Genomic DNA, 22,071 nt, shown 5'->3' on the forward strand with positions numbered 1-22,071 from the left:
AGTTTTGCCTATTTGGAGCTGGACCCCTGCTGTGCATGAGCTGTTGAAGATTCAGCTCATTTCCCCATAAATAATTTCACATTACTAAATTCTTTAATCTTAGACATCACCATAATGCTGTGAAAAAAAAACCCAAACATTTTAAATTGAAGCAAAGTGGTTTAATTTCAAGTTACCATTTTTATCCTGTGGCACAGACCCTCTATCATTTCTCTTAAATGGAAAGCTGGCTGCTTTTCTTTGGTTTGCTTATTTCCCACATACACTGAAACTTAACAAGGATCAGACCTGAGTATGACTCCAGTTAGTCTAATCACTACTAGTTTGACATTACTGGTTTAAATTTAATCAATGTCTGGAGCCACCAAAACAAGTGTAATGTTGACCTTTGGCCAGCTGGGGGAGTATTTGTGCCAGTAAAGCATGTATTTGAACTCATCTACAGACCTAAAAAACAACAACAACAAAAAAACCCAAACCCACAGCAATTAAACTGATATCATAATCAAACGCGTGCATTCTTTTTGGTCTTTATTATTGTAAATTCATTCAGAATATAAGAAATAATATTAACATTAAGGAATTAAGCAATACTACAGCATTGCAAAATACAGTTCTTGTTTTCCACCACAGTGAATTTTATATCGATTGATATGTGCAGACTTCTGGGTTTAATTCAATGGGTTTTACAAAAGTATTGCTTTAAATGTTTACAACCATTTGTATACACATCCTGTATACAAATCCTGGTCAAATGTTCACCGGGATTTCTAGTCTGCAAACCTCTTTCCTGACTGAGCTAAACTGTGGGAAGTTATGCAGCATCATAAAATATTTTTTTGATCGGGTCATAGGTCAATGATAGGCCTTAAATGACTAGTTATTTTACACGATCTACCTAGCAACTCCGTCATTAATTTCACTTTGTTGAGTTTCTGTGATATTGTCTTCAGACGTTTGTAATGCAGATGTCTTGTTCGCTGCCTTAGAAGGTTTTTTATTTTTCTTAGTGGAATGATACAACTGGATGGCTTGCATGACATCAGCAGCAGTCCAGTGGTGATGGATCAGAGCGTCCTGTAGGGTAAAAAGTCCATCTCTGGTGCGTCGTACTCCATTACACACTGCTGTGCTACGCAGTTCCAGTCCTATCTCATGCACAATTTTACGCAGATACTTCTGAGTCTCATTTAGGCACTGCACCTCTGTAAAAACAGGAGACATGTTTGAAACTTGACCCGCATTTTTTTTTTTTAAATCATCAAATATGTTTTATGTGTTCAAGTGAAGATTACCTAATGTGAAGTTGGGAGGCTGGAAGCGAATGCAACGTAAGCCGGTCAAGATGGGTGTCGATTTCCCCTCTGGACCCAGTAAACCTTGCACAGCCATCTCATAGGCTTCCTGTGAGCGCATGTCTATGCTGGAATACCTGTACAGCAAAAAAGAAACTAATCAAATATTGTTTAGTACTGTTGCAAATATTTACAGAGGGTCTTATGCAAAAGCAGAGGGTAAAAGATGCCATTATTAGGTTTACAGAAATGTAACGTCTTACGTCAACAATGTTTTTTGGTTGACTCCCTCCAGCATTGACAGCACTCTCTCCAGCTTATCCTGTGTGATGTGATCTAGGAGACAGCTTTTTTTAAGTATATTTAAAGGGACATCAGTTCACATAACAAGTGTTTTGCTTATATTCTTGCACTTCAGGTATATAAATTAGAACTGCTCTTATAAAACCTTTAAAACCACATACACAATTCAGTCACAGGCAGGGCTGAACTTCCATAAGGCAAGAGGTGGAGTACACCCTGTACAGGTCGGTATTCTGTTGCAGGGCTAACAAAGAGATGCAGACAACTCACATTCACATCTACGGCCAATTTAGAGTCACCATAAGAGTCACCATATTTTTGAGTTAAATTGACACGCATGTCTATGGACTGCAGAGAAACCAGCCCAAGGACTGGGAGAACATAGTCCTCACAAAGACTCCAGCAGGTCAGTGGATTCGTAGCCAAGACCCTTTCCCTGCTGTGAGGTGACAATTCTAAACACAACACCTTTGTGCCGCCATGATACTTTATCGAAAAGGACTTTGCTATTTTAAGTGAAAGATTGAGGAAGCTCAAACTAAAAGAGAAATTATTCATACCATAGGTGGATCTTTCCACAACTCGACCTGTGTTAGTGAAATTATCTGTTGCAGTTCCAAATTCAGCCTCCAGGGTATAATCCTGCAAGAAATATTGTAGAATTGGATCTGTCAGCGTTGGATCTGAACTGCATCAGTTTATGTCTGAGAGAAAATTACAAATTACCCTCGTCACTCTTGTGGTGTAGAAATCATTCAGCGCCTTGTTTCCATTCCCAACGGCAAGAACTAGAATAGAATAGAATTCAACTTTATTGTCATTGCACATGCACAGGGCAACGAAATGCAGTTTGTATCCATCCAGAAGTGCTTTAGCCATGATATAGATATATTACAATATATATTAGCAGTAATATAGATATGTAAGTATATTACAGAAATGGGTCTATTATGGTATGTTATAATGTACACGGTATGAAGTATGTTATGAATATTCTATAACTATAAGTATGTACAGGCTGTAGTGAGTACAAGCTATGAACAGGCTATGAACAGGATATAAATATGAAATAAAAAACTATACAGAAATCTGAGATATACAGTTATACAGAAATGCGAACTATGCAAGTTATAAACACTTGTAGGATTAAAAATTATCGTTTGTACAGAATGATTATTTACACAGAACTATACAGTGATGCAGTTAAGATAAGTGAGATATGTGGATAATTTCTACAGAGGCTATATAAAGTGCTAGTGGTTGTGAGTGATGGTTCAGTCCATGTTATTATTGTGTGTTTGACGTTTTACATTTTAGAAATATGTGGATATTCTCAGATCATTCACAAAACGAATGCCAACACTGTAATTAACAAATGATTTTTTTCAAATGAGCAATTCTAAAATTATACCTAGAACACCCGAGGAGAAAGTATCGAGGCGATGTCCGACTCCAACTCGGATATGCTGGAATTCAGGTCCTGTGACTAAAATCAAAATGAAACATTATATTCACTCACTACAGTGTTATTCACCACACCTGAGGTTTAATTTACTCCAGTCACATCTAAATTGAAACCAGATTTCATGGATGACCTGTTACAGGGTAAAACGGTGGAGACACAGAAATCTGTTATTTCTGTGTCTCCACAGAAAAAGTTATAAACACTGTTCAATATCAAAGTGGAAAAAAAGTTGTGAAAAAGAAAGTACAACCTCTTTTAAATCAAAGGGTTTATGTGTCAAATATCATCTGCTACCAAAAATGACGCAAATACAACCTAAGATGAACAACAACATGACACACTGTGTCTCATTTATTTATCTCGGCTTCTGAAATGCTGAGGCAGAGTGTAAAAATGGCCAATGACCATTATGGCCAAAACTTTCCACTTTGGTCTCATCTCTCTACATTATAATAATCATTATAATGATCACTCCAACTGTAGAATGGTGGACTTCAGATTGTTTGGCATGACCTTATAACTGCCTCATCCTGTTGCCTCTTTCTGCTTTTATAAAGGTGGTCACACTGGCTGATGATCACTCAATCAAAGTCTATACACAATTGTGTATTTAATTTTTTTCCACACACTGCCTCTGAAATTTGGCTTAATTTTTGTTAAATAAACAATGACACAAAATTATGTTATCCACTGTTGTTCATCCGAGGTCATATTTACCAAATGTGAAGACTTGCTGGAGATCAGAGGATTTTTTTTTTTAATGCTGCGACATGTAAAACTGTAGAAAAGAAAGAGAGTGTACTTTTTTCACTTGTTCTGTAAAAGTAACAGATTTTAAGTTTTGTCTTTTTTTGTAAAAGAAGGGCTGTGAACTTTGCCACCTGATGATTTACTGCAAACTAAAGCATCTGACTGTGTTGTGAAGGTGTTTATACTTTAAAGGTGGAGTGATAGGGACGAGAGGTTGGTGCAGCTGGTTTCACTTGCACTTGGTTTTTCACAATGATGCTAACAAAACAGCTGCATGGACCATGAGGTCAGATAAATGTATCTTAATGTATCTGTTAATGTATCTTCAGAGCGGAGACAACACTTGTTAACATTTTCAGTAAGGTGGATGTACATACCCAGAGGGTGCTTGGATAGTACAGGAACCGATACTGCTGATACCGTGAGTCCTTTGGACGCTTCACTCTCGTGTCTGGGTTGTGCTAAGAGTCGAACCTCGTGGGGAAGTGGCTGGGAAGGCGCAGCATTCAAACCTGAGGTGTAATACACGCAAGGACATTCAAGTGTTAAGTTAAAGGCATGCTGAGTATTAGCTGCATCGTGCCTCAGTTTAACAGCACGCATGGGTGATTGACAACAGGACCACAAGACACCAGTGAAAAATAAACTACACTCACCTTTAAGAAGATTTGTCTCGATGCTGTCCCGTACCAGTTTCCAGTGAACACCAGCAGGTTTGTAGACACAGAACAGGCCCTCTAACTTCCGAAACGTCCGAATAGCTGGAGTTGCCATTATTCAGCAGCATCAGATTATACTTATGTCTTGGAAAAATAATAAAACTAATTAAAAAAGACTACATGTCATGGAAATTTTGACGAGTGACAGTTGTTTTGTTTCTACTGCCACTTTCTTCCATGTGAGCCTACGCGCATGCGTACATGATGACGCTTTTCATTCCTTATTTTTGGCCATACCGCCATCTACTGGAATGGATGTATGTGTACGCTATTTTAGTCCTTATATAAGTAGAGAAACGCCACCAGAGCTTCCACCAGAATTATTAAACAGCCGCTTATTGTGTGTAGTAACAAGCTGGGAGACGTGGAAGAATAATTGGTATTTTATTGAGTTTTTTTTTGTTTGTTTGTTTTGTGTGTGAATTTTTACGGTTTGTTTCAGAAGATGGCAGTAGCAGCCGCCACTCAGAGAACAGAGTGGAAAAGAGGACGAAGAAGAAAGCAGGCAGCTAACTTTAGTCGCTGTTTATTTTCGTTGACAGCTGAGAAGACTTCAGTATCATTTCGGCATTTTTCTAATTTGAGGTTTTTGCTGTAAGCTGAAGCTTTGGCCTCTGCTGTTAAACTGCTGTGTGCGGGCAGGTACGTTAGTTTGTTTTCACGGGACACTGGTCAGAGAAACGCTACGTAGTTATTGTCAAACTCCACTCTTACATATCCAATTATGGTGACCTCGGGGGCAAGAAACACGTTGCTAAAACCAAATATGAGTTGAACTGAAACCTGGAGCTACACAACGAAACAGGATTTGGACTTATCCAGCAGGGTATACCCCCATGGTAAATGTGCTGCCAAGCTAAACTTTATTATGTTCCAGATTAGAGATCAACATGAGGTCATTGCACACTGACCACTCAGTCCTCCTTGAAAATAATATCGCCATTCCTGGAAGATCAGACACCTCTGTACGTGGATAGTAGAAGGATCTGAAGTATTTTAATAGCATTAGACGACCTGCGCAGCACAGTGGTATGATGGTTAGTACCGTTGTCTCACCGCAAGAAGGTCCTGCGGTGAGACCTGAGTTCCTCCACAACCTTTCTGCGTGAGTTTTGTCTTCCTCCCAGAGTCCAAAGACATGTGGTTCGTTATCGTTAGTTATTTGGTTATTCTAAGTTGGCAATAGGTGTGAACGCGAGTTTGGATGGTTGTCTGTCTCTCTGTCTGTTAGCTGTGCGTCATATTCGTGACATGTCCAGGTTATACCCTGCCTTTCGCCCTATGGTAGCTGGGATAGGCTTGCTTCCTATGAAAAGTAATTTCTTCTTTCCAACAGTCATCAAGTGCTTTCTGGAGGATTACCCAGTTGTTGGGGTTTCTCTCTTGTATTGTAAGATCTAATAATGGGCAAAGTGAGGCTTTGTGATACAGTGAAATATTTGAAGCAGTAATGCCAGGATTATGTTGCAGTTTCAATGTAAAACATGAATCTCACACGAATCTCCACAGTGTCACCCACTGGCCACTTTCACTATCATCACACCTTGGTAGGTACGACAGAGACAAGCAATTGTACAATAGATCATTAATGACTGTGGCTAATAAACGCTATGGTTCAGCAAATACTGTCAGACTATAATTAAAACATATTCAATAATAAAAGTGTAATAAAATACAGGAAATGTTGTTGACCAGTGGTCAAATTGGTCACGCTTAGTATTACAGCAGCAGTTTTGAATGTCTTAAAATCGTCACCCTGAAAAACAGTTCCCGTAACAAGAAAATAAATAATGTTAATAATATTCAAACATGTTTCTCTGTGTGAAACAGCCTGATTAGATAACTCATATTTTGCTCAGCTGTTGTCTTCTCTTTGGTGTCCATCAGGTGTGATGCGAGCTCCTCTGCGCTGGGTGCTATGGGATGTGAAGGACACCCTGCTGAAGGTGCGCTCATCTGTGGGAGAGCAGTACTGCAAGGAGGCAGAGCGTATGGGCTTGAGCCTCAGTCCTGTGGAGGTCGACGCTGCTTTCCGGCAGGTTTATCGACAGTATTCCAGTAGATACCCAAACTACGGCATCAGTCAGGGCCTGAATGGACAGTCATGGTGGAGGGGGGTGGTGCGGGACACTCTCTCTCAGTGTGGTGTACAGGAGCCAGACTTGCTAAACACAGTAGCCAACAATCTTTACCATAACTTCTGCAGCGCAGATAACTGGGAGGTAAATGATCACTGACACGTTCATACACCTAAAACACCTTGTTTAAAGATTTTAAACAGTTCCTCGAATAATGCTTTTTTAAATTTTATGCAACAATATATAAATAAAGGCTACAGGATGTGTATTTTCTTTTAACTATAATCATCATAATAAGCATTTCATACTGAACCAGAAGAACAGAGCACATTAAATATCTGACTTGTAAAGCAACTTTGCCCCCGATGTTTGGAGAATGTCATATTAAACTGTATAATATTCCTTTGTTTCAGGTATTTGCAGACTCAAAGAAGGCTCTGGAGAGTTGTTCTTCTCTTGGACTGAAGCTGGGTGTGGTGTCCAACTTTGACAACCGCCTGGAAGCAATCTTACACGTTTGTGGGCTGTTGTCATACTTTAGCTTTTTAATAACATCAGAAGAGGCTGGTGTAGCAAAGCCCAGTCCGGCCATCTTTAGTCAGGCACTGCAAAAATGTGGTGTGCCAGCTGATAGAGTAGCTCATATTGGGGACCATTATGTTAATGATTACCTCACTTCTCGGTCTATGGGTATTCACGGCTTCCTTTTAGACAGACATAAGGATGGCCAACTCGATGTTCCTAGGGAGCATCGGCTGATTTCACTGGATGAGCTGCCGTCACGGCTCCAGCAGCATATGAACTAACATGAGTCATAAGATAAGATAACCTTTAGTCCCACACGTGGGAAATTTGTTTGGTTACAGTAGAAACAAACGGTGTCAAGTGAAATCTACTCAGAACAAACTGGCTTAATTAGCGAAATAATGTATGGACTGTTGACTTAAGTATATCAAACTACTTCATCCTCATAAGACAAATGAAATGCTGATAGAAAAATGTAAAGAAATCTTAACATATTGTATAGTTATGTTTCATGTCTTTGTATTATAAAATATGTTGGGAAAAATAAGCCTCTAACTATACTGTGTCTCTGAAAATAGAGAATATGAAGTGAGGCAGCAAACGGTCAGACCTTCGACAAGGTTCTGAAAACATTCCTGAGAGATTGTGGTCCATGTTGATATGATGGCATGCAATTGCCATATGCTGTTTGGCACGTGCGCATCCATGATGCAAATCTCCTGTTCCCCACATCCCAAAGGTGCTCTGTTGGATCAAGGTGTGGAGACTAGAGCCCATTTTAGTGCATTGCCATGTCCAAGAGAACTATTTCAGATGATCTGAGCTTTGTGACATTAGAAGATGGGAACACTGTGGTCATAAAAGAGTGGACATGTTGCGCAATAATAATCGGCTCATTTGGTACAGTGTCCCAAAGGATAGATTCATGGTTTTCTGGTGTTTTAAGCCAAATTCTGACCCTACCAACTGACTGTCACAGCAGAAATCGAGACTCATCAAACGAGGCAACTTTCTTTTCCTAATCTACTGTCCAAATGTGTTAATTTTCCTGTTTGACTGAAGTCCCTGTGTGGTCGTCAAGGTTCAAGGTGTTATGCGTTCAGCAATGCTGTTCTGCATACCTTGGATGTAACGTGTTTTGATGCTGTTGCCTTCCTATCAGCTCAAAGGAGTCTGGTTATTCTCTGACCTGTAGTAGCCACAGTGCATTTTCTGCAAGAGAACTGCTGCTCACCAGGTATTTTCTCTTTAATCAACTATTCTCTGTAAACCCTAAAGATGCTTGTTTGGGAAAGATCCCAGTTGATCAGTGGTTTCTGAAATAATAAGACCAGCACAAATAACCAGTGAGGTCGTATTGAGCACATCTATATGGCTGTGTGCATTGACTTGATTTATATTTTATTGATGTCAGTGACTTTAAGGTGGTTGACTGCAAAAAAAATCAGCACTGAAGTCTATAGTTTGTGTCTTTGCTTCTCTGTAATGTCATATCTGCACCATCAGGCTAAAATGTCTGCTGGCACCAAGGTAGTGCCAGTGGAAAGCATAACTGAGGACTACAACTTTTTTTTTTTTTTTTTTTTAAATTAAGAAGTTTATATTAACCACTGGAGGAATTGTTTTAGAAGACAAGCCCAGAAATGTTTTTGCAGCACTCAGGACATGTCAATTCTTTTACCATCTTTTTTAATAATCGGTTATTTGGAACTTGTCCCCACATTTAGGGAAATTATACAAAACAACCGAGTAACCATCTGCTTTGAGCAGAGCTGCTATGAATTGTAGGCAGCAAATGTATTTGCAATTGATTGTGTCAAGTCACATAAAACATCCACAGATCAGCTGAAATATCATGGCAGGAGTCTTGCTGTAAAATAAAGTGTCCTGAAAGTTGCCTGCATTCTCTCAATTTGTGCTCAGCATCAGCTATGCAGGTACATTTCTTTAAAAGGTTATTCATTAGCAGGCCGCTTTACAGGAGCTAAAAAGCTCTGATCATCCCTAATGATATTTCTCAGTGCTTAGCAGTGAGGGGAACAAGGCAGGGTTGCTTAACCCTAATACCTTTGTAAGTACCCACTTTAAACCATCTGGTCAGAGGCAGATACTGGGAATGTTGGACTGAGGATCAAAAGAGCTGCAGAGAGACCAAAGTGGAATTGCTATTTACAGCAAGCTCCAGCCTCTTATAGAATACGGATTAAATCTTTTTTGGAAGAATGTCAATGTTTTTAATTTTTAAAAGAAAGAAAAAAAAAGACGACACCCCTCCCACAGTGTTCAAAAAAAAAAATTTTTTTCCCCCCAAGTCGTATTTTCACCTTGAGTCGTGTCCAGTAAAATTTTTCCCCGTACGAATGCTTGTACGTTGAAGGGTATTGTATATCTTTAGGGAGTCATCCGTAAGAGCTGCTTAATTCAAAGCTGGTTTAGTAGCTCAGCCAGACGGCTCTAAAGGGCTCCACAGAAATCCAATTGCAGGCATAATGGGATTGCAAAAAAACCAAAACCAAGCTTCTCATGCAGAGAGCCAAAGGGAAGAGCAGAGGAGGTGCAGCATGTCATGAGGGAAGATGTCAATCCAGTGACTTACAATCAAAACAAAAGCCCAGCATGTCAGCACGTGAAGCGGACTCATATTGGAGGATGAATGTTTGAATGTGAATGGGTATAGATTCTGTGAAATAAAGAAATTAATAAATAAACAGGCTGAATGGCTATATAGCAGAAGCTGGACAAAACGTTTCCCTCAGCCATAAAAGCACTCAAGACTGCAGCTCTTTGTTCAAATGTGCCTGGGGTTCAGAGTTCCGTGTTGGCATTACTGCATCTTGAAATATTCAATGGCACAGAAAAATAGAGTAGAAGATCAGAAAATTAGGGTATTTTGAGAGAGCGAGCGCTTCACAAGTGAAAAGAAGGTCACGCAAGGAATAGAAAAAGAGACTTGAGAGATGGAACAGCAATTAAGAGACATATGAAAGAGACAGACACACACTTGCATATTTAATTCTTCATTGGAAAACAAATAATGGAGGCTTTCCAGTTGTGCCAGCATAAGTCTGGCACCATAAAGGGATAATTCATGAGAAGCTCAACAGCAGGATGTGTTCACCCAGCAAATCCCCCAAATATATCTGTTTCAATCCTGCAATACACATGCAAATTCTGCAATGCAAAAATCACGTACTGTAAACAAAGACAAGTTTATCATCCACTCAGAGGCTTTTGGCATAGAAACGCCATCACATTCACAGTGAACACACAAAGCATGTGCACATGCTTCACAATAGTGTCAATTTGTCCTTTAATTCCCTTACCAGTAACATAAAATTATTTAGAAATTTCAAAATAACCACTTTAAACTTCAGAGGCTTTTTTTCCCTTTTCCTTTTTTTTTTTTTGAGCATTGCTATAAACACGGCACTCGTATGCTTTGCATTTAAAATAAAAGCTGTGATTTAAGTGCATGCATGCTTAGGGGTATATGTGCAAACCGCGTGCTTAGTCCCATCAGTGCTCGTTCAGGCAGTTAGAAATGGCATCTCTCGTATGTGGATGCGTTTAAGTGTCTACATCGTGCAGTGAGTGCTGTTTTGTTTAGCTTTTTTATAAGCAGTGAAGAAGCTTGCAGATGAGCGCAATTTTCCAAAGGTACTGTAGGATAAAGTGGCCACTCGTGTTGGTAGAGTTCTTGCTTGCAAATTTAAAAAAAAAAAAAAAAAAAAAAAAAAAAAAAAGGGAAAAAGAACAAAGAACCTCTGATGCATGCACATGTACAGGTACAGCTTAGGAATTAAAAAACGGAAACTGACAACCATTTTCGCTTCAGGAGCAATAAAGAAAGTTTCATCAAAAACGCTACAGGAATAACTTAAAGCTGCAGTCTCTGCATATACATTTTGATTTAAGATCAGGAAATCAATGTGCATGAGTCTAACAATTTCTACTTCTGTCGAGTGAAGTGAGTTCCTTCCCTAAAAACAGACACTAAAACATGTTAAAGCACCGGTTTCCCCACACCAGAAATTATTAAAATGTCCTTCGTGCTCATAGTGTTCTGATGAAAATGTGCAAAGATATTAAAAGACAAAAATAGGAATTGGGGATGTATGACTCAAGTGAATTATTCTTGTCCTGCAGCTTGAAATAACGCCTTTTCTATTCAGCATCCACACAGGGTGATTAATGGCCTTATAGATAAATTCCCATGTCCTTTAGGCCAGCCATAAACTCTAATCAGGACACACAGGGCTCTTCTCATGCATGATTTGGCGGCAGCATCAGTCTCAGAGGGTCAAACAGTCTGCTGCAATTCTGAGTATTTTCGTAGAATCAAAGAGCAAAGCAAACACATTCCTAGATTGTTGAAGTCCAAAAGGTCCCAGTCATCAGATAGGAGAAATGGAGCATTTAACCTCCCACATGAAGGAGGCCTACCTCAGTCACACTTAAGATACTGTATTATCACTTCCCTTCTGGCCTGCTGTACCACTTTGGATGCAAGCCGTGGGGTTTGAGGACCAGGCAGATGAGGAAGACTGAACACGGCATGAAACGAAGAGCTCATGTTCAAGTGAGATGTTTTCTCAGACCACTGAAAGACAAAGCCCAAACATTTATGTTTATGTTAAGGAATTGTCTAAATAGTTAATATTCAAAAGATTATCAACAAATTCCACAAAAGACGAACATTAAATTGGTGACGCTGTTGTGGTACATGAGGTATGATGATTATTTTTTTTATTTTTTTTTTCCATAGAAACTCTACTTTTTGCACCCCTTTCCTACTTCCAGAGGGCCTTCTATTTTTAGCTCCCTCGTGGAAATGATCTAAAAATAACAATCACTATCAACTAACCGAACCTTTACAGGGGATCGTCACTGCTGATGAGAGCTGGGTCTCCATCTATAACCTGAAGAGACCACAGTTTGCAATCCCAATGATGGAGAGGTCAGGAGCAGGAGCGGGACTTTTAACTGAATTCAAAGTTCTAGTAATCAACGGTTCAAGACTTTTAAAGTAGTATATTTTGCCAGCATGCACCAGCACACAGTTTACTGGCCAGACCTACACAATCAAGTTGCTTTATATAGCTAGGTCAAGATCCTACAAAACTATAACACATAACCCAACACAAGCATTTGGCAACAGTGGGAAGAACAAACTTCCTTGCAATAGGAAGAGTGCTACAGCAGAACTGCAGTCAGGGAGGGGCCACCAGCTGCCTCAACTGCCTGGGTGGGGTGAAGCGCACATCATAAATTCAGTTCAAGGGGATAACGGAGGGCAAAATATAAGAATTTAAAAACTACTACTAATAAAAGTACTCCAAGCAGTCCAAAGTTGACCTTGAAAGAAAAAACGTTATGTGATATACATTTATCTGCCAAGTTTTTTTAATGTCCGTTTCCCAGCATTTTGAATCTTTGTGATTGCACCTTCTATCTGCATTGTTGTCCAGTTACACCAGTCACAAACATGTTCACAGATTGGTGTTCACTAGTCTAAAAAGGGTCCCTGACAATATCTTACTAGAAATCTCTGTGGCCTGTTTGTGCTTAATGCAGAAGCTCTTCAAACAACTCTGAGCCACACACAGCTGTCAGGAAGTATTGAGAAAAAGAAATGATTTCATTAAAAATAATGTCCATAACAGAAAATTTTAACCGTAATCACAGACAGATAAATGGATGCACTCTCTGTGCAAACACGACAAATGTTGACAGCCCATATTAGTTGCCCACAGTCTTCACTGCTCTCAGCTTCCACCCTCTCATATTCATCTAATGGATACTGCATCCCCTGCAGTGTGTAAGTGGAACTATGAAGTTAAAAATGCACTTTGTAATAAGAAAGTAAAGTCAAGTACCACTCTCAGATGGACAGCAGGACATGCCGTGCTTTTCTGTAACATGGTGATGTGCGTGGCTGCGCCTGCGACAGTCCTGTCTCCACCAGCAGCTGGAAGAAAAATAGACCAAGCAAACTCACTGTGGCATCAATTTCATCTAATTTTCAATTAATCTGTTGCTTACAGCACAAGATATTTATGTAACTTACTGTAAGACTGTACATAACACCATGATGAGAACACACCCAATCACACACAACACCAGCATCGTGGCAATGGTCTGTTGCCTGTGATTGGTTGCAACTACAGCGAGGAGGTCTGCATGCTCACACCTCATCCCGATAAAGCCTGGATGACATCTGCAACACAGAAAATCTGGATGAAAAAGAGCCGCTGATGGACTTTCATGACACCACTGCTGGCTAAAATGGAAAGTTACAACAGTTGTAGTTAAAGATTGTGATTTCATCCAATGAATCATATTGATACCACAGACACCAGAATGCAAAATGTAAATCTGTTTTTAAATCATTTTGCAAAGGGTAGCAGAACAGCACTATCACAGAACAGGGCCATCTTGATGTGAACTAAATGATTTAAAGGCTCGAATTATCTCTGGTCACCAAAAATTATATAGAAAGGCTCAATATAATACCAAAAACAAACCCTACACACCCGGTGGAACATCTCACAAATAATTAGGTTTATGTAACACCTGTAAAGCAGGCGTTTTTGGTTTTTTGTTATTTTTAGGTGTAAAGACGGGGGGGGGGGGGGGGGGGGGGTCAAACTTCAACAATTATGCAAATATGGAGATTTAAATATCTGTATTGGTATATGACATAATAAAAGATTCACAAAATCCAAGAAACTCTCTGTAAGAACTAACTGGCCACAATTTTCAGGCCTGAAAACTGGGGCCACGGGATATTTTTAATGTTTAAAAACATTAAAAATATCCTGTACTGGACATCATTGCGTTAGCTCAGGAATAAAATAATAATAATAAAAACCCACACAACATCAGTGACAAAAGTTTGTATTTTTATCCACAAAAGCAGCTTTAGATTCTGCCATAAAGACTAAACCATATGTATTTGTGTATTTGAGATAATAAAACACTGCAAACTCCATTGACATGAATAAGATTATGATGCACTCACTGATGGTCTAATGGCTCAAGCAGGCCTTAATTGTTTCCACAAGACGATCCCAAACCAAATGAAGAATATATTAAAAAAAAAAAAAAAAAGACTGCTTAGTTAGTCTTCAGTCCTGACTTGTTTAAGTGTTTGGAGCTTTATGAACCAAAAAGCAAAACAAACAAAAAGAAAAAACCCAGGAGATCTCAAAGTTTTGAGCAGCTGATATTCTACAGAAATTAATAATCACAAGCATTTAGATTTCAAAACATCTGCAATGGGTCTCCTCATTCCCAAAGTGCAGACTGTCACCAAAGGCAGAGGTGATGAGGGGATCTTGCTCACATAACACTGCCTTGGTATCATTTTCTGTTCAGTGGGACGTTGACGTGTTTTTCAAATAATTCTTTGGATTTACATTTTGCTCAGTGTTGCAACACTTTTGAACAGCAGGTTGTACATCAGCAGGATTGCAGTGCCTTAAATTTCAGTTTCAAACAGTTTCAGCTTTAAACTGTAAAAGTGTTGTTTTTCATGTGAGACCACAGACAGGATGCAAAGGTGGTGTTTTATAACCATAAATCCGCTAACTTACACACATGCGGGTGTCTCTTCCAGTATAAGGAAGCGGCACGTGCCGTGGAAGCAGAAGTGTCGGTGGGAGTCTGGACAGTCGTCGAAATGAGACCGAACCGCTGCTGCTACAAACTCTGTTGAGATGAGACATAATGTTGGTGTTACTCTTCATGTTGTTGATCTTAATGATGTTACCATGTTTAAAGTTGATAGAGTGTTTTTGCAGTAGTGTAAAAACCAATAACCAAAATGAAAGTCTTTTGGTAGAGTAGCTAGCTAGTAGAAATCCATTTTATAGGTAAAGCTGTTCAATCCAGTAACACAAATATGTAATCAGTCAATCACATGGCAGCACCTCAGTGCATTTAGGCATGTAGACATGGTCAGGTTCGACCTGAAGCATCAGAATGGAGCAGAAAGGTGATTTAAGTGACTTTGAATGTGGTTTGGTTGGTGGTGGCATTTCAGAAACTGCTGACCTGCTCTCATCTTTAGGTCTGACGGCAAATGGACTGAAAAAGCAGCAGCAGCTCTCTGGGTAAAAATGCCTCGTTGATGCCAGAGGTGATGGGAAGAGAATGGCCAGGCTGCTTAAAGCCAAAAGCAAGGCAACAGTAACTCCACCGCTTGTTACAACCAGGGTTTGCAGAAAAGCATCTTTGAATGCAGAACTTGACAAACCTTGAAGCAGATAGGCTACAGCAGCAGAAGACCACACTGGGTGTTACTCCTGAAGAACAAGAAACTGAGGCTAAGATTTGCCTGGCGCCACCAAAATTGCTCAGAAGAAGACTGGAAAAACATGCTTGGATAGATGAGTGCATGCTGCAACATTCAGATGGTAGGTTCAGGATAGTGATGTAAAGGCATGCGGGATATTTACTTGGCACACTTTGGTTCCCTTAGTAACACCTAGGGAAGGGTATCGTTTAGGTTTTATCCCATACCGGTGCCAAACTGGTACTTTTGAAACGGTGCCGGTGCTTAAATGGTGCTCAAACCGGTGCTTAAAGAATGGAGAACACAAAATTGGTCCAAAAACCTCTCATGTTCAGCTGTTTATTTGTAAAAAGATAACAATGTTAGCCTTTTCTGCAGCTATAGGGGATTTATGGCATCACTCTTGGCTGGAAGCAGTGCTTAAACAATGGAAAAAACAAACTTTGTCCAAAAACCTCTCATGTTTAGCTGTTTTCCACTTTTTCTTTGGTCATTTTAGCCTTTTTGGCCAGGGTGAAGGGAGTATCTGCCATCAAACAAGAAGACAGCCGCATGTAACTATGATGATGTTTGCTAGTTCACTTTACATGCATTAATGTAATAACGTGGTTAGCCTACTCAACGTAAATTACACACGAACAACATGAAGCTACTCACGCAGAGAAGAAGGCTGCTGCTGCATCATCATCAGTTATCATTTCTGCTACACTGGCAGGGCTAGGGGCCAGGACTCTACTCTTCGGGGTTTTGGGGGGATGTTGCTTACTCCAGTAACAGGCAACCCACGCGCAGTAGATGTGCACGGTGTGAGGTCTCAGCAAGCTATCAAATACAGCCGCATTTTTCGGCTTTAAAAAAAAAAAAAAAAAAAAGCTATGCGTCGCCAGGTGTTTCATCGGATTTGAGGTGTTACCTCCTTTGACAGTATCACAGTATCAGCTTAAAGCACTTGTTGCAGGCTGCTGAGTTTGCATATTTTGCTGTGAAGTACAGCCAGACTTTTGACCACTTCGCCTTGGGCATTTTTAATCCAGTGTTGCCTACTCCTCAGTAAGGAAAATCGCTATTGGTTGTCCTAAAAGTCGCTAGAAGTCGCTAAATGACGTCATCGCCTAATTTGCATAATTGGAGAGAAATAATAATAATAATAATAATAATAATAATAATAGATTATAACATCGTGGAAGAGACAAAGTGAGTAAAAAACGTCCTAAATGCATTTAGAGTTTATTTAGAACTACAAATTAAATTTCTTTTAGCAATTATTGTTTTTTTTTTTAATGTCACAATTCCAACCCTGCTCCTTTACCCGGGCTTGGACCGGCAAAAGTGACCCGAAATAGGCACTCTGGTGAGTTACTTTGTGTGTGTGTTTAAGTAGTTTTAAACTTTGTGATCCACAAAACAGCATAAGAGTAAAAGAGTAAAAGAAGAACTAACTGCGTTACAGCACCCGCTGCTTGTTGAGAGTAAAAGCAATACGCGCTTTCACGTCTTTTTTTAGCGACTCTTTTTAGAAAAAAAGCCGCTAAGGGGTCTGAAAACTCGCTAAATATAGCGCTAAGTTGGCAACACTGTTTTAATCTGTAGCTCTGCTCTAAAAGAACGTATGTACCTGGACCCGCCTACTATCCTCGGAAACGTAAAATGATTGGCTAGAATCTAAAGTGTATGACATCTCAGGAAATAAAGCACCGAAATGTGCTCTGCTTTTCAGTCTGGTTACTACCGTTTATGTCAGAACGATGGCACCGGATACCGGTACCCATCCCTAGTAACACCTGAGCACTTTTTGGGATGGGGTAGAATGAGAAAGTCACATCATGTGCAGTGGACCAATCTGCAGCACTTGTGGGATGCTGTCGTGTCACTATGGACCAAACTTTCTGAGGAATGTTTCCAGCACCTTGATGAGTGTTTGCCATGAAGAATTAAGACAGGTCTGAAAGCAAAAGGAGGCTCAAACAGATTGCTTAATATGACTGTACCCATGGTAAATGAGCAGCCTACAGGAGCTCAGTATTTTAACTCCGTCTCTTCATATCTGTAAATTTTACCCAAAATTTGTAAATCATATGCAATCCCAGTGCCTGTATTTACAATAGTCAGGATGACAAAGGTGGATGTGATAACTCTAAAAATAGTATAAATCTACCAAGACCTGAAACAACACCACCTACGAAATCCTACAGTTGACACACCCACGCCACAAACGGTAGACTTTAGTTCCCAGCTGCGGACGGCTTTGTGGTGGCTTACGTCTTTCATTGTACCTGAGAGGAACAATTACAGTAAAGAACGTCAATGAAAACCCCCAGTGGGAGGATGCAAACAAAATCTTTTCCCATCAGTCTTACTGGGACTCAGGAGAGTGCCCATCCCTGCAGGTTGCATTGTTCTTAACAAAAAAAATAAAGCCTACAATGCAGCTTTTTTATCAAGCAGCAATCTCAGCTTTCCCTGTGAAACAAAACAACAGGACAAAAATAACCGATTAAACGAACACAAGGACAAAACATGACATTTCTTTTACGTAGGCAGTACAGCCAACCAAATTCCTACACTACTGACTCAAACAAATGTGAATGCAGCACAACCATCCAAAAACAGATGCCACTTTGTGAGAGCGATGAACATCCAGACAGATAGTTGTATTACACGCTGCCTTCGTCACACACTTCATTCCAACGGTAAATGGGCTGTTGGACTGCAGTCTACATGTATTGTCTCCTCCTTTCAGACTCTGTGAAAGCGCTCCGTTGTGCCTGAGGCATCTGCCTGACAACCCCTCTCACTTTCCATGTGATTTTGATGGCAATTTGAAGTAGGACTGAGAATGAATACATCCTTTAGGGCAAGAAAGGGTGTTTTTCAGATAATAATTCAACACTGTAGGTGCAGCTTTTGTAAAACGGCTAATTGTATACTGCTCATATACACTGGCCCTAATCTTTCATTTAACATAATTGTTCCCTGACTCACACTAAGAGGATCAATTATCAGCGCGCGCCACACTGTCTGCGTAATGTTAATGCACTGTTGGGAAACATCGCAGTGATTGTATACGTGTGCTGCCATGAACAGAAATATGACTTGAAAAGCAGGAAACATTCCTATAGATGGTTTGACAGCGACCCTAGACTTCCTCTGCATCTTCACGTACTTGTGATACTCATATACTGAAACTTACTTTTAACAGGGTGGATGTTGATAGTAGTGGTTCCAGTGAGGCTTTTGGTTGCGCTGCTGCTGGTGTTTGTTGAAGAGCTGCTTGCTGAGGTGTTAGCAGCAGAGGAGGTGGCATTAATAGAAATGGTGGCATCAGTAACTGTTGCATTTGTCTGCCTTGGTCCGACTATAAAGAGAGAACCTGTTAACATATGATTACAGATACAGAGAGAGTGGATAAAAGGACAGCGGCATGTGGAAAACATCTCAATCATGACCTTAGATTTTCATGGATCATGACTTGCTTACTTTTAACTGTAGGGATGTTGGTTGTGGCTGGAATTGTTGTGCTTGTGCTGCTAGTTGCCGCAGAGCTGCTACTGGAGGCATCTGGAGGAGCAGTGGAGTTTATACTGATGGAAATATTGGCTTCAATAGTTACTGAACTGCTGTGCCCTGCTCCGAAGGTAAAGAGAGAGCCTGCAGAGAGAAACATAAACAGCTGTTAATGTAGGGCAGGTATAGTGTGAATATCACACACATGGGATTAACACCCCAAACCATGCAGGACAAAAATACCACAAATTTCACTGTTAACTCACTATCGAGTACCATAGATATTGTAGAAGTACCTATAGAAACATTTTTTAATACATATTAATATAATCTGATTGCTGCCCATCGATAGAAGCTTGTTTCTGACCAAAAATATATATATTTTTCTTCCTTTTATAAGCCAAAATTTCCACTTTCCAACTCAAACCTCTGAGAAAATTACTCAAAATTGAGACAGTAACAGAATAACCTGAAATTCTGACTTATGGATGGCAAAAAATATTAACAATAACAATGTTTTTGTTTAGTGGCAGAAAGCAGCTTCCATACCCCTCCAAATGAAAACCAGGTGTCTCATATTCTCCTTATTACGATCAACCTGAAGGTTATATCTAACAGTCTACTCATGGACCATTATGACTTACTCTTCAATTTGATATTAATGCTTCATTGAGTAACAGGCACCCAACAATAGTAACAGGGTCAAGCACCCACTAAAAGGATGAGATGAAAGCACTATAAATACAGCTGGTCCCGTGAAGACACGCAATTACAACCAAAAAACTGAAAATAGATCCTAGAAATAGGCGCGGTGGTTTATTGTTTAAGGTGATGACTGACACCAAACGATTATGAGAAATGTGACTGCACACACTCTTCACCTTCCAGTCACAAATATAGTCGATAGAATAATTAGTCCAAGTAGATCACCCACATAAGTTAAAACACACCCACTAAAGCCATTTAAAATAAATAAATAATAAAGTTATTCAATTTAATGATTATATAACGTTAAATAATAGAGCCCAAAAAAAGCACAGGGGGAGGAATGCTCACATTCAAGCTTATTAACTTTGTTTAATTTCTATTTAATTGTTTTTCAACATTTAACACAGCGTTTGACGTCACTTTCACGAGTGAGATTACAATCGGACGCTTTTCTGCAGGGTTGGCTACTCACCGCTAATGAGTAAAATTGTTCCCCAGAAAATCCGAGTCATCATGATGAGCAGCTCTCCAAACCGCAGGAATATGACGAGCAGTTTCACTGAAACGCGGGTGTGTTAAGAAGCCATATCAGTCATTAGTGTTGCAGACCCCGGGACAAGCAGCAGCCGCAGCGGCGACCATCAGCAGAGACCACATTTAATCCGGCGAGCATACACCTGACCTGTTCTCTAGTGTCAAACATTAACATCTGATCTATCCACAGCTTCTTTTGGGGCGCAGAAAACTAACCGCGGTCGACTTTACCTTCTTTGCCTTCCTGGATGTCCGAGGGTTTAACTTCACAGTGTTCAGTTGAGGAAATTGGTGTGTAATCCCGTCAGAGCTGACCAATTAGAGGCAGGGAGGGAGGAGGAGGAGGAGGGGTACCATCCCATTATGACCTCAGTATGACATCTATGTTTGTTTTTTAATTCTTAGCCCAAATGTAAGAGTTCAGTTTTTATGTATTAATATTTAATCTGATTTAAAGTGTGAGAGAGATGTCCTTCTCCACGTCTTCTCCACTCCTGCTACATCAAGTTTAAAAAGAAATATCCAATAATAAATATTAAATGATTTTAAAGATAAAACATTCTTATTCTTATCCACTCTAACCGATTAAATGCCAATTAGAGTACAGAATTTCCCTTTAAGGCAACTTTTCATTAGAGATTGCCTAAATAAGAATTATTTTTTTCGCCTCAGTGTTGCCTCATTAATATCATTAGGTTTCAAAATTAGTCAGAGTTTTCTTCTTTGGCTTCTTTGGGGTTTCCTGCAGCTTTGCTGCTCCGTCTGTTCATTCATCTGTCCAACAGTTTGGTGCAGACCAGAATATCTTTTCTCTGACTGGCTGCGATCCCATAACATGTGTGGTGGGTATTTAGAAACTCAGAGGACAGTTTGTTATGTGTGTAGTGATTCCCCGACCTTTAGCTAACAGTGCCAGCAAGCTGTTATCAGGTTCGAGAAAGCTGAAAACACAAGTGCTCAGATACACTAAATAAAAGTGACCTGGAAATTCAAAGCATGTTTCCTAATATGTTAAAAGAAAAATCTTGTATTCTTTTATCTGCTTCCTTGTCAGCTGCACAGTTACATTAGAGAGGATATCACCAGGCATTAATCCAGCTAAAACAGGGAACCTGCTGATTTACACCGCTCCTGTAGTGCTATAGCGGAGGCCTAAAAGTGCTAAATTATATCAATAAATACATTAATAATTAAATAAATGTGTCATTATACAAACAACGAATTAATCATGTCGTTAATTAAATAAAATACAAGTAAAATTTGTGTAAAAACACATAATGTGCCGCAATATCTGATTAGTTACCCTGCACAGCAAGTCATAGGCAAAGCTCGCTCCTGTCCACTTAAGCAGGAGCGTTTTTCATTGAAAATACAAACAGTGAATGCTGAGTCTCTATAAATAGCGAAGTAATTTTAACAGAGGATCAAAAGTTCTGATGAAAGATTGATAGAGTACCATAACACCAGTGACTGAGCAACATAGAAATGCCTTACTTTATGAAAGAATCCACTTCTTGACGCAATAAACACTTCAAATGACAGATTTACTAAGACTCAACCGCAAAAATGCGCCGATGAGAGTGGAAGGTTCTGCGTGTGATCGCAAATGAACAAGTAAGGTAACCTACTAACAAAAATAATAAAGTGTAGGAGCAGTTTTTATAATCTGGAGCCAACTCCAGAAAAATCGATACGTTTTATATACTGGGACAAGAGTTATGTCTGGAACTGATGGAGACTCTGTAGAATTTGGAGGGTGAGACAACCGTTTGCTGGATGCGTTTGACGACTGACCCGAATGATGAACAAAATAACACAAAATTACCGACTGCGCCAATTGCGCAATTGCATCCAACGCTCGGTTTGCGCCTGAGAAAAGACACGTTTCCTTGTT

At 39.8% G+C, this 22,071-nt stretch overlaps 3 protein-coding genes across 7 annotated transcripts; 1 reads left to right on the top strand and 2 right to left on the bottom strand.

The window, feature by feature from the left end:
• Window positions 1-514: 514 nt before the first annotated feature.
• trub2 (TruB pseudouridine (psi) synthase family member 2) lies at window positions 515-4,752 on the bottom strand. Its single transcript, XM_085457132.1, has 8 exons — window positions 4,470-4,752; window positions 4,191-4,325; window positions 3,010-3,084; window positions 2,325-2,386; window positions 2,159-2,240; window positions 1,559-1,631; window positions 1,296-1,432; window positions 515-1,205 (listed from the first exon to the last, which is right to left on the bottom strand). Exons 1-8 carry the CDS (start codon window positions 4,585-4,587, stop codon window positions 895-897), a joined length of 993 nt encoding a protein of 330 aa, XP_085313258.1. The 5' UTR covers window positions 4,588-4,752; the 3' UTR covers window positions 515-894.
• Window positions 4,753-4,796: 44 nt separating this feature from the next.
• On the top strand, window positions 4,797-9,031 carry hdhd3 (haloacid dehalogenase-like hydrolase domain containing 3). 4 transcript variants are annotated; one of them, XM_085457136.1, is made up of 4 exons: window positions 4,797-5,174; window positions 6,042-6,079; window positions 6,420-6,754; window positions 7,024-9,031. In XM_085457136.1, the coding sequence occupies exons 3-4, from the start codon at window positions 6,425-6,427 to the stop codon at window positions 7,414-7,416; spliced, it is 723 nt and encodes a 240-aa protein (XP_085313262.1). In that variant the 5' UTR covers window positions 4,797-5,174; window positions 6,042-6,079; window positions 6,420-6,424; the 3' UTR covers window positions 7,417-9,031. The 4 variants fall into 4 exon arrangements, with proteins under 4 accessions (XP_085313262.1, XP_085313261.1, XP_085313263.1 ...); XM_085457135.1 differs by lacking the exon at window positions 6,042-6,079 and having other exon boundaries at window positions 4,798-5,174; XM_085457137.1 differs by lacking the exons at window positions 4,797-5,174; window positions 6,042-6,079 and adding an exon at window positions 5,185-5,371.
• A 1,111-nt stretch (window positions 9,032-10,142) lies between these two features.
• On the bottom strand, window positions 10,143-20,449 carry tgfa (transforming growth factor, alpha). 2 transcript variants are annotated; one of them, XM_085458069.1, is made up of 7 exons: window positions 20,116-20,449; window positions 18,909-19,079; window positions 18,622-18,786; window positions 14,731-14,845; window positions 13,203-13,352; window positions 13,012-13,103; window positions 10,143-11,735 (listed from the first exon to the last, which is right to left on the bottom strand). In XM_085458069.1, the coding sequence occupies exons 1-7, from the start codon at window positions 20,156-20,158 to the stop codon at window positions 11,728-11,730; spliced, it is 744 nt and encodes a 247-aa protein (XP_085314195.1). In that variant the 5' UTR covers window positions 20,159-20,449; the 3' UTR covers window positions 10,143-11,727. The 2 variants fall into 2 exon arrangements, with proteins under 2 accessions (XP_085314195.1, XP_085314194.1); XM_085458068.1 differs by having other exon boundaries at window positions 18,622-18,801.
• Between the last annotated feature and the right edge of the window lie 1,622 nt (window positions 20,450-22,071).

The sequence above is a fragment of the Copadichromis virginalis genome, linkage group LG5 (assembly GCF_057382275.1).
Source record: "Copadichromis virginalis isolate Kocher_CV1m ecotype Utaka linkage group LG5, C_Virginalis_male_GT1.1, whole genome shotgun sequence".
Lineage (NCBI taxonomy): Eukaryota > Metazoa > Chordata > Actinopteri > Cichliformes > Cichlidae > Copadichromis > Copadichromis virginalis.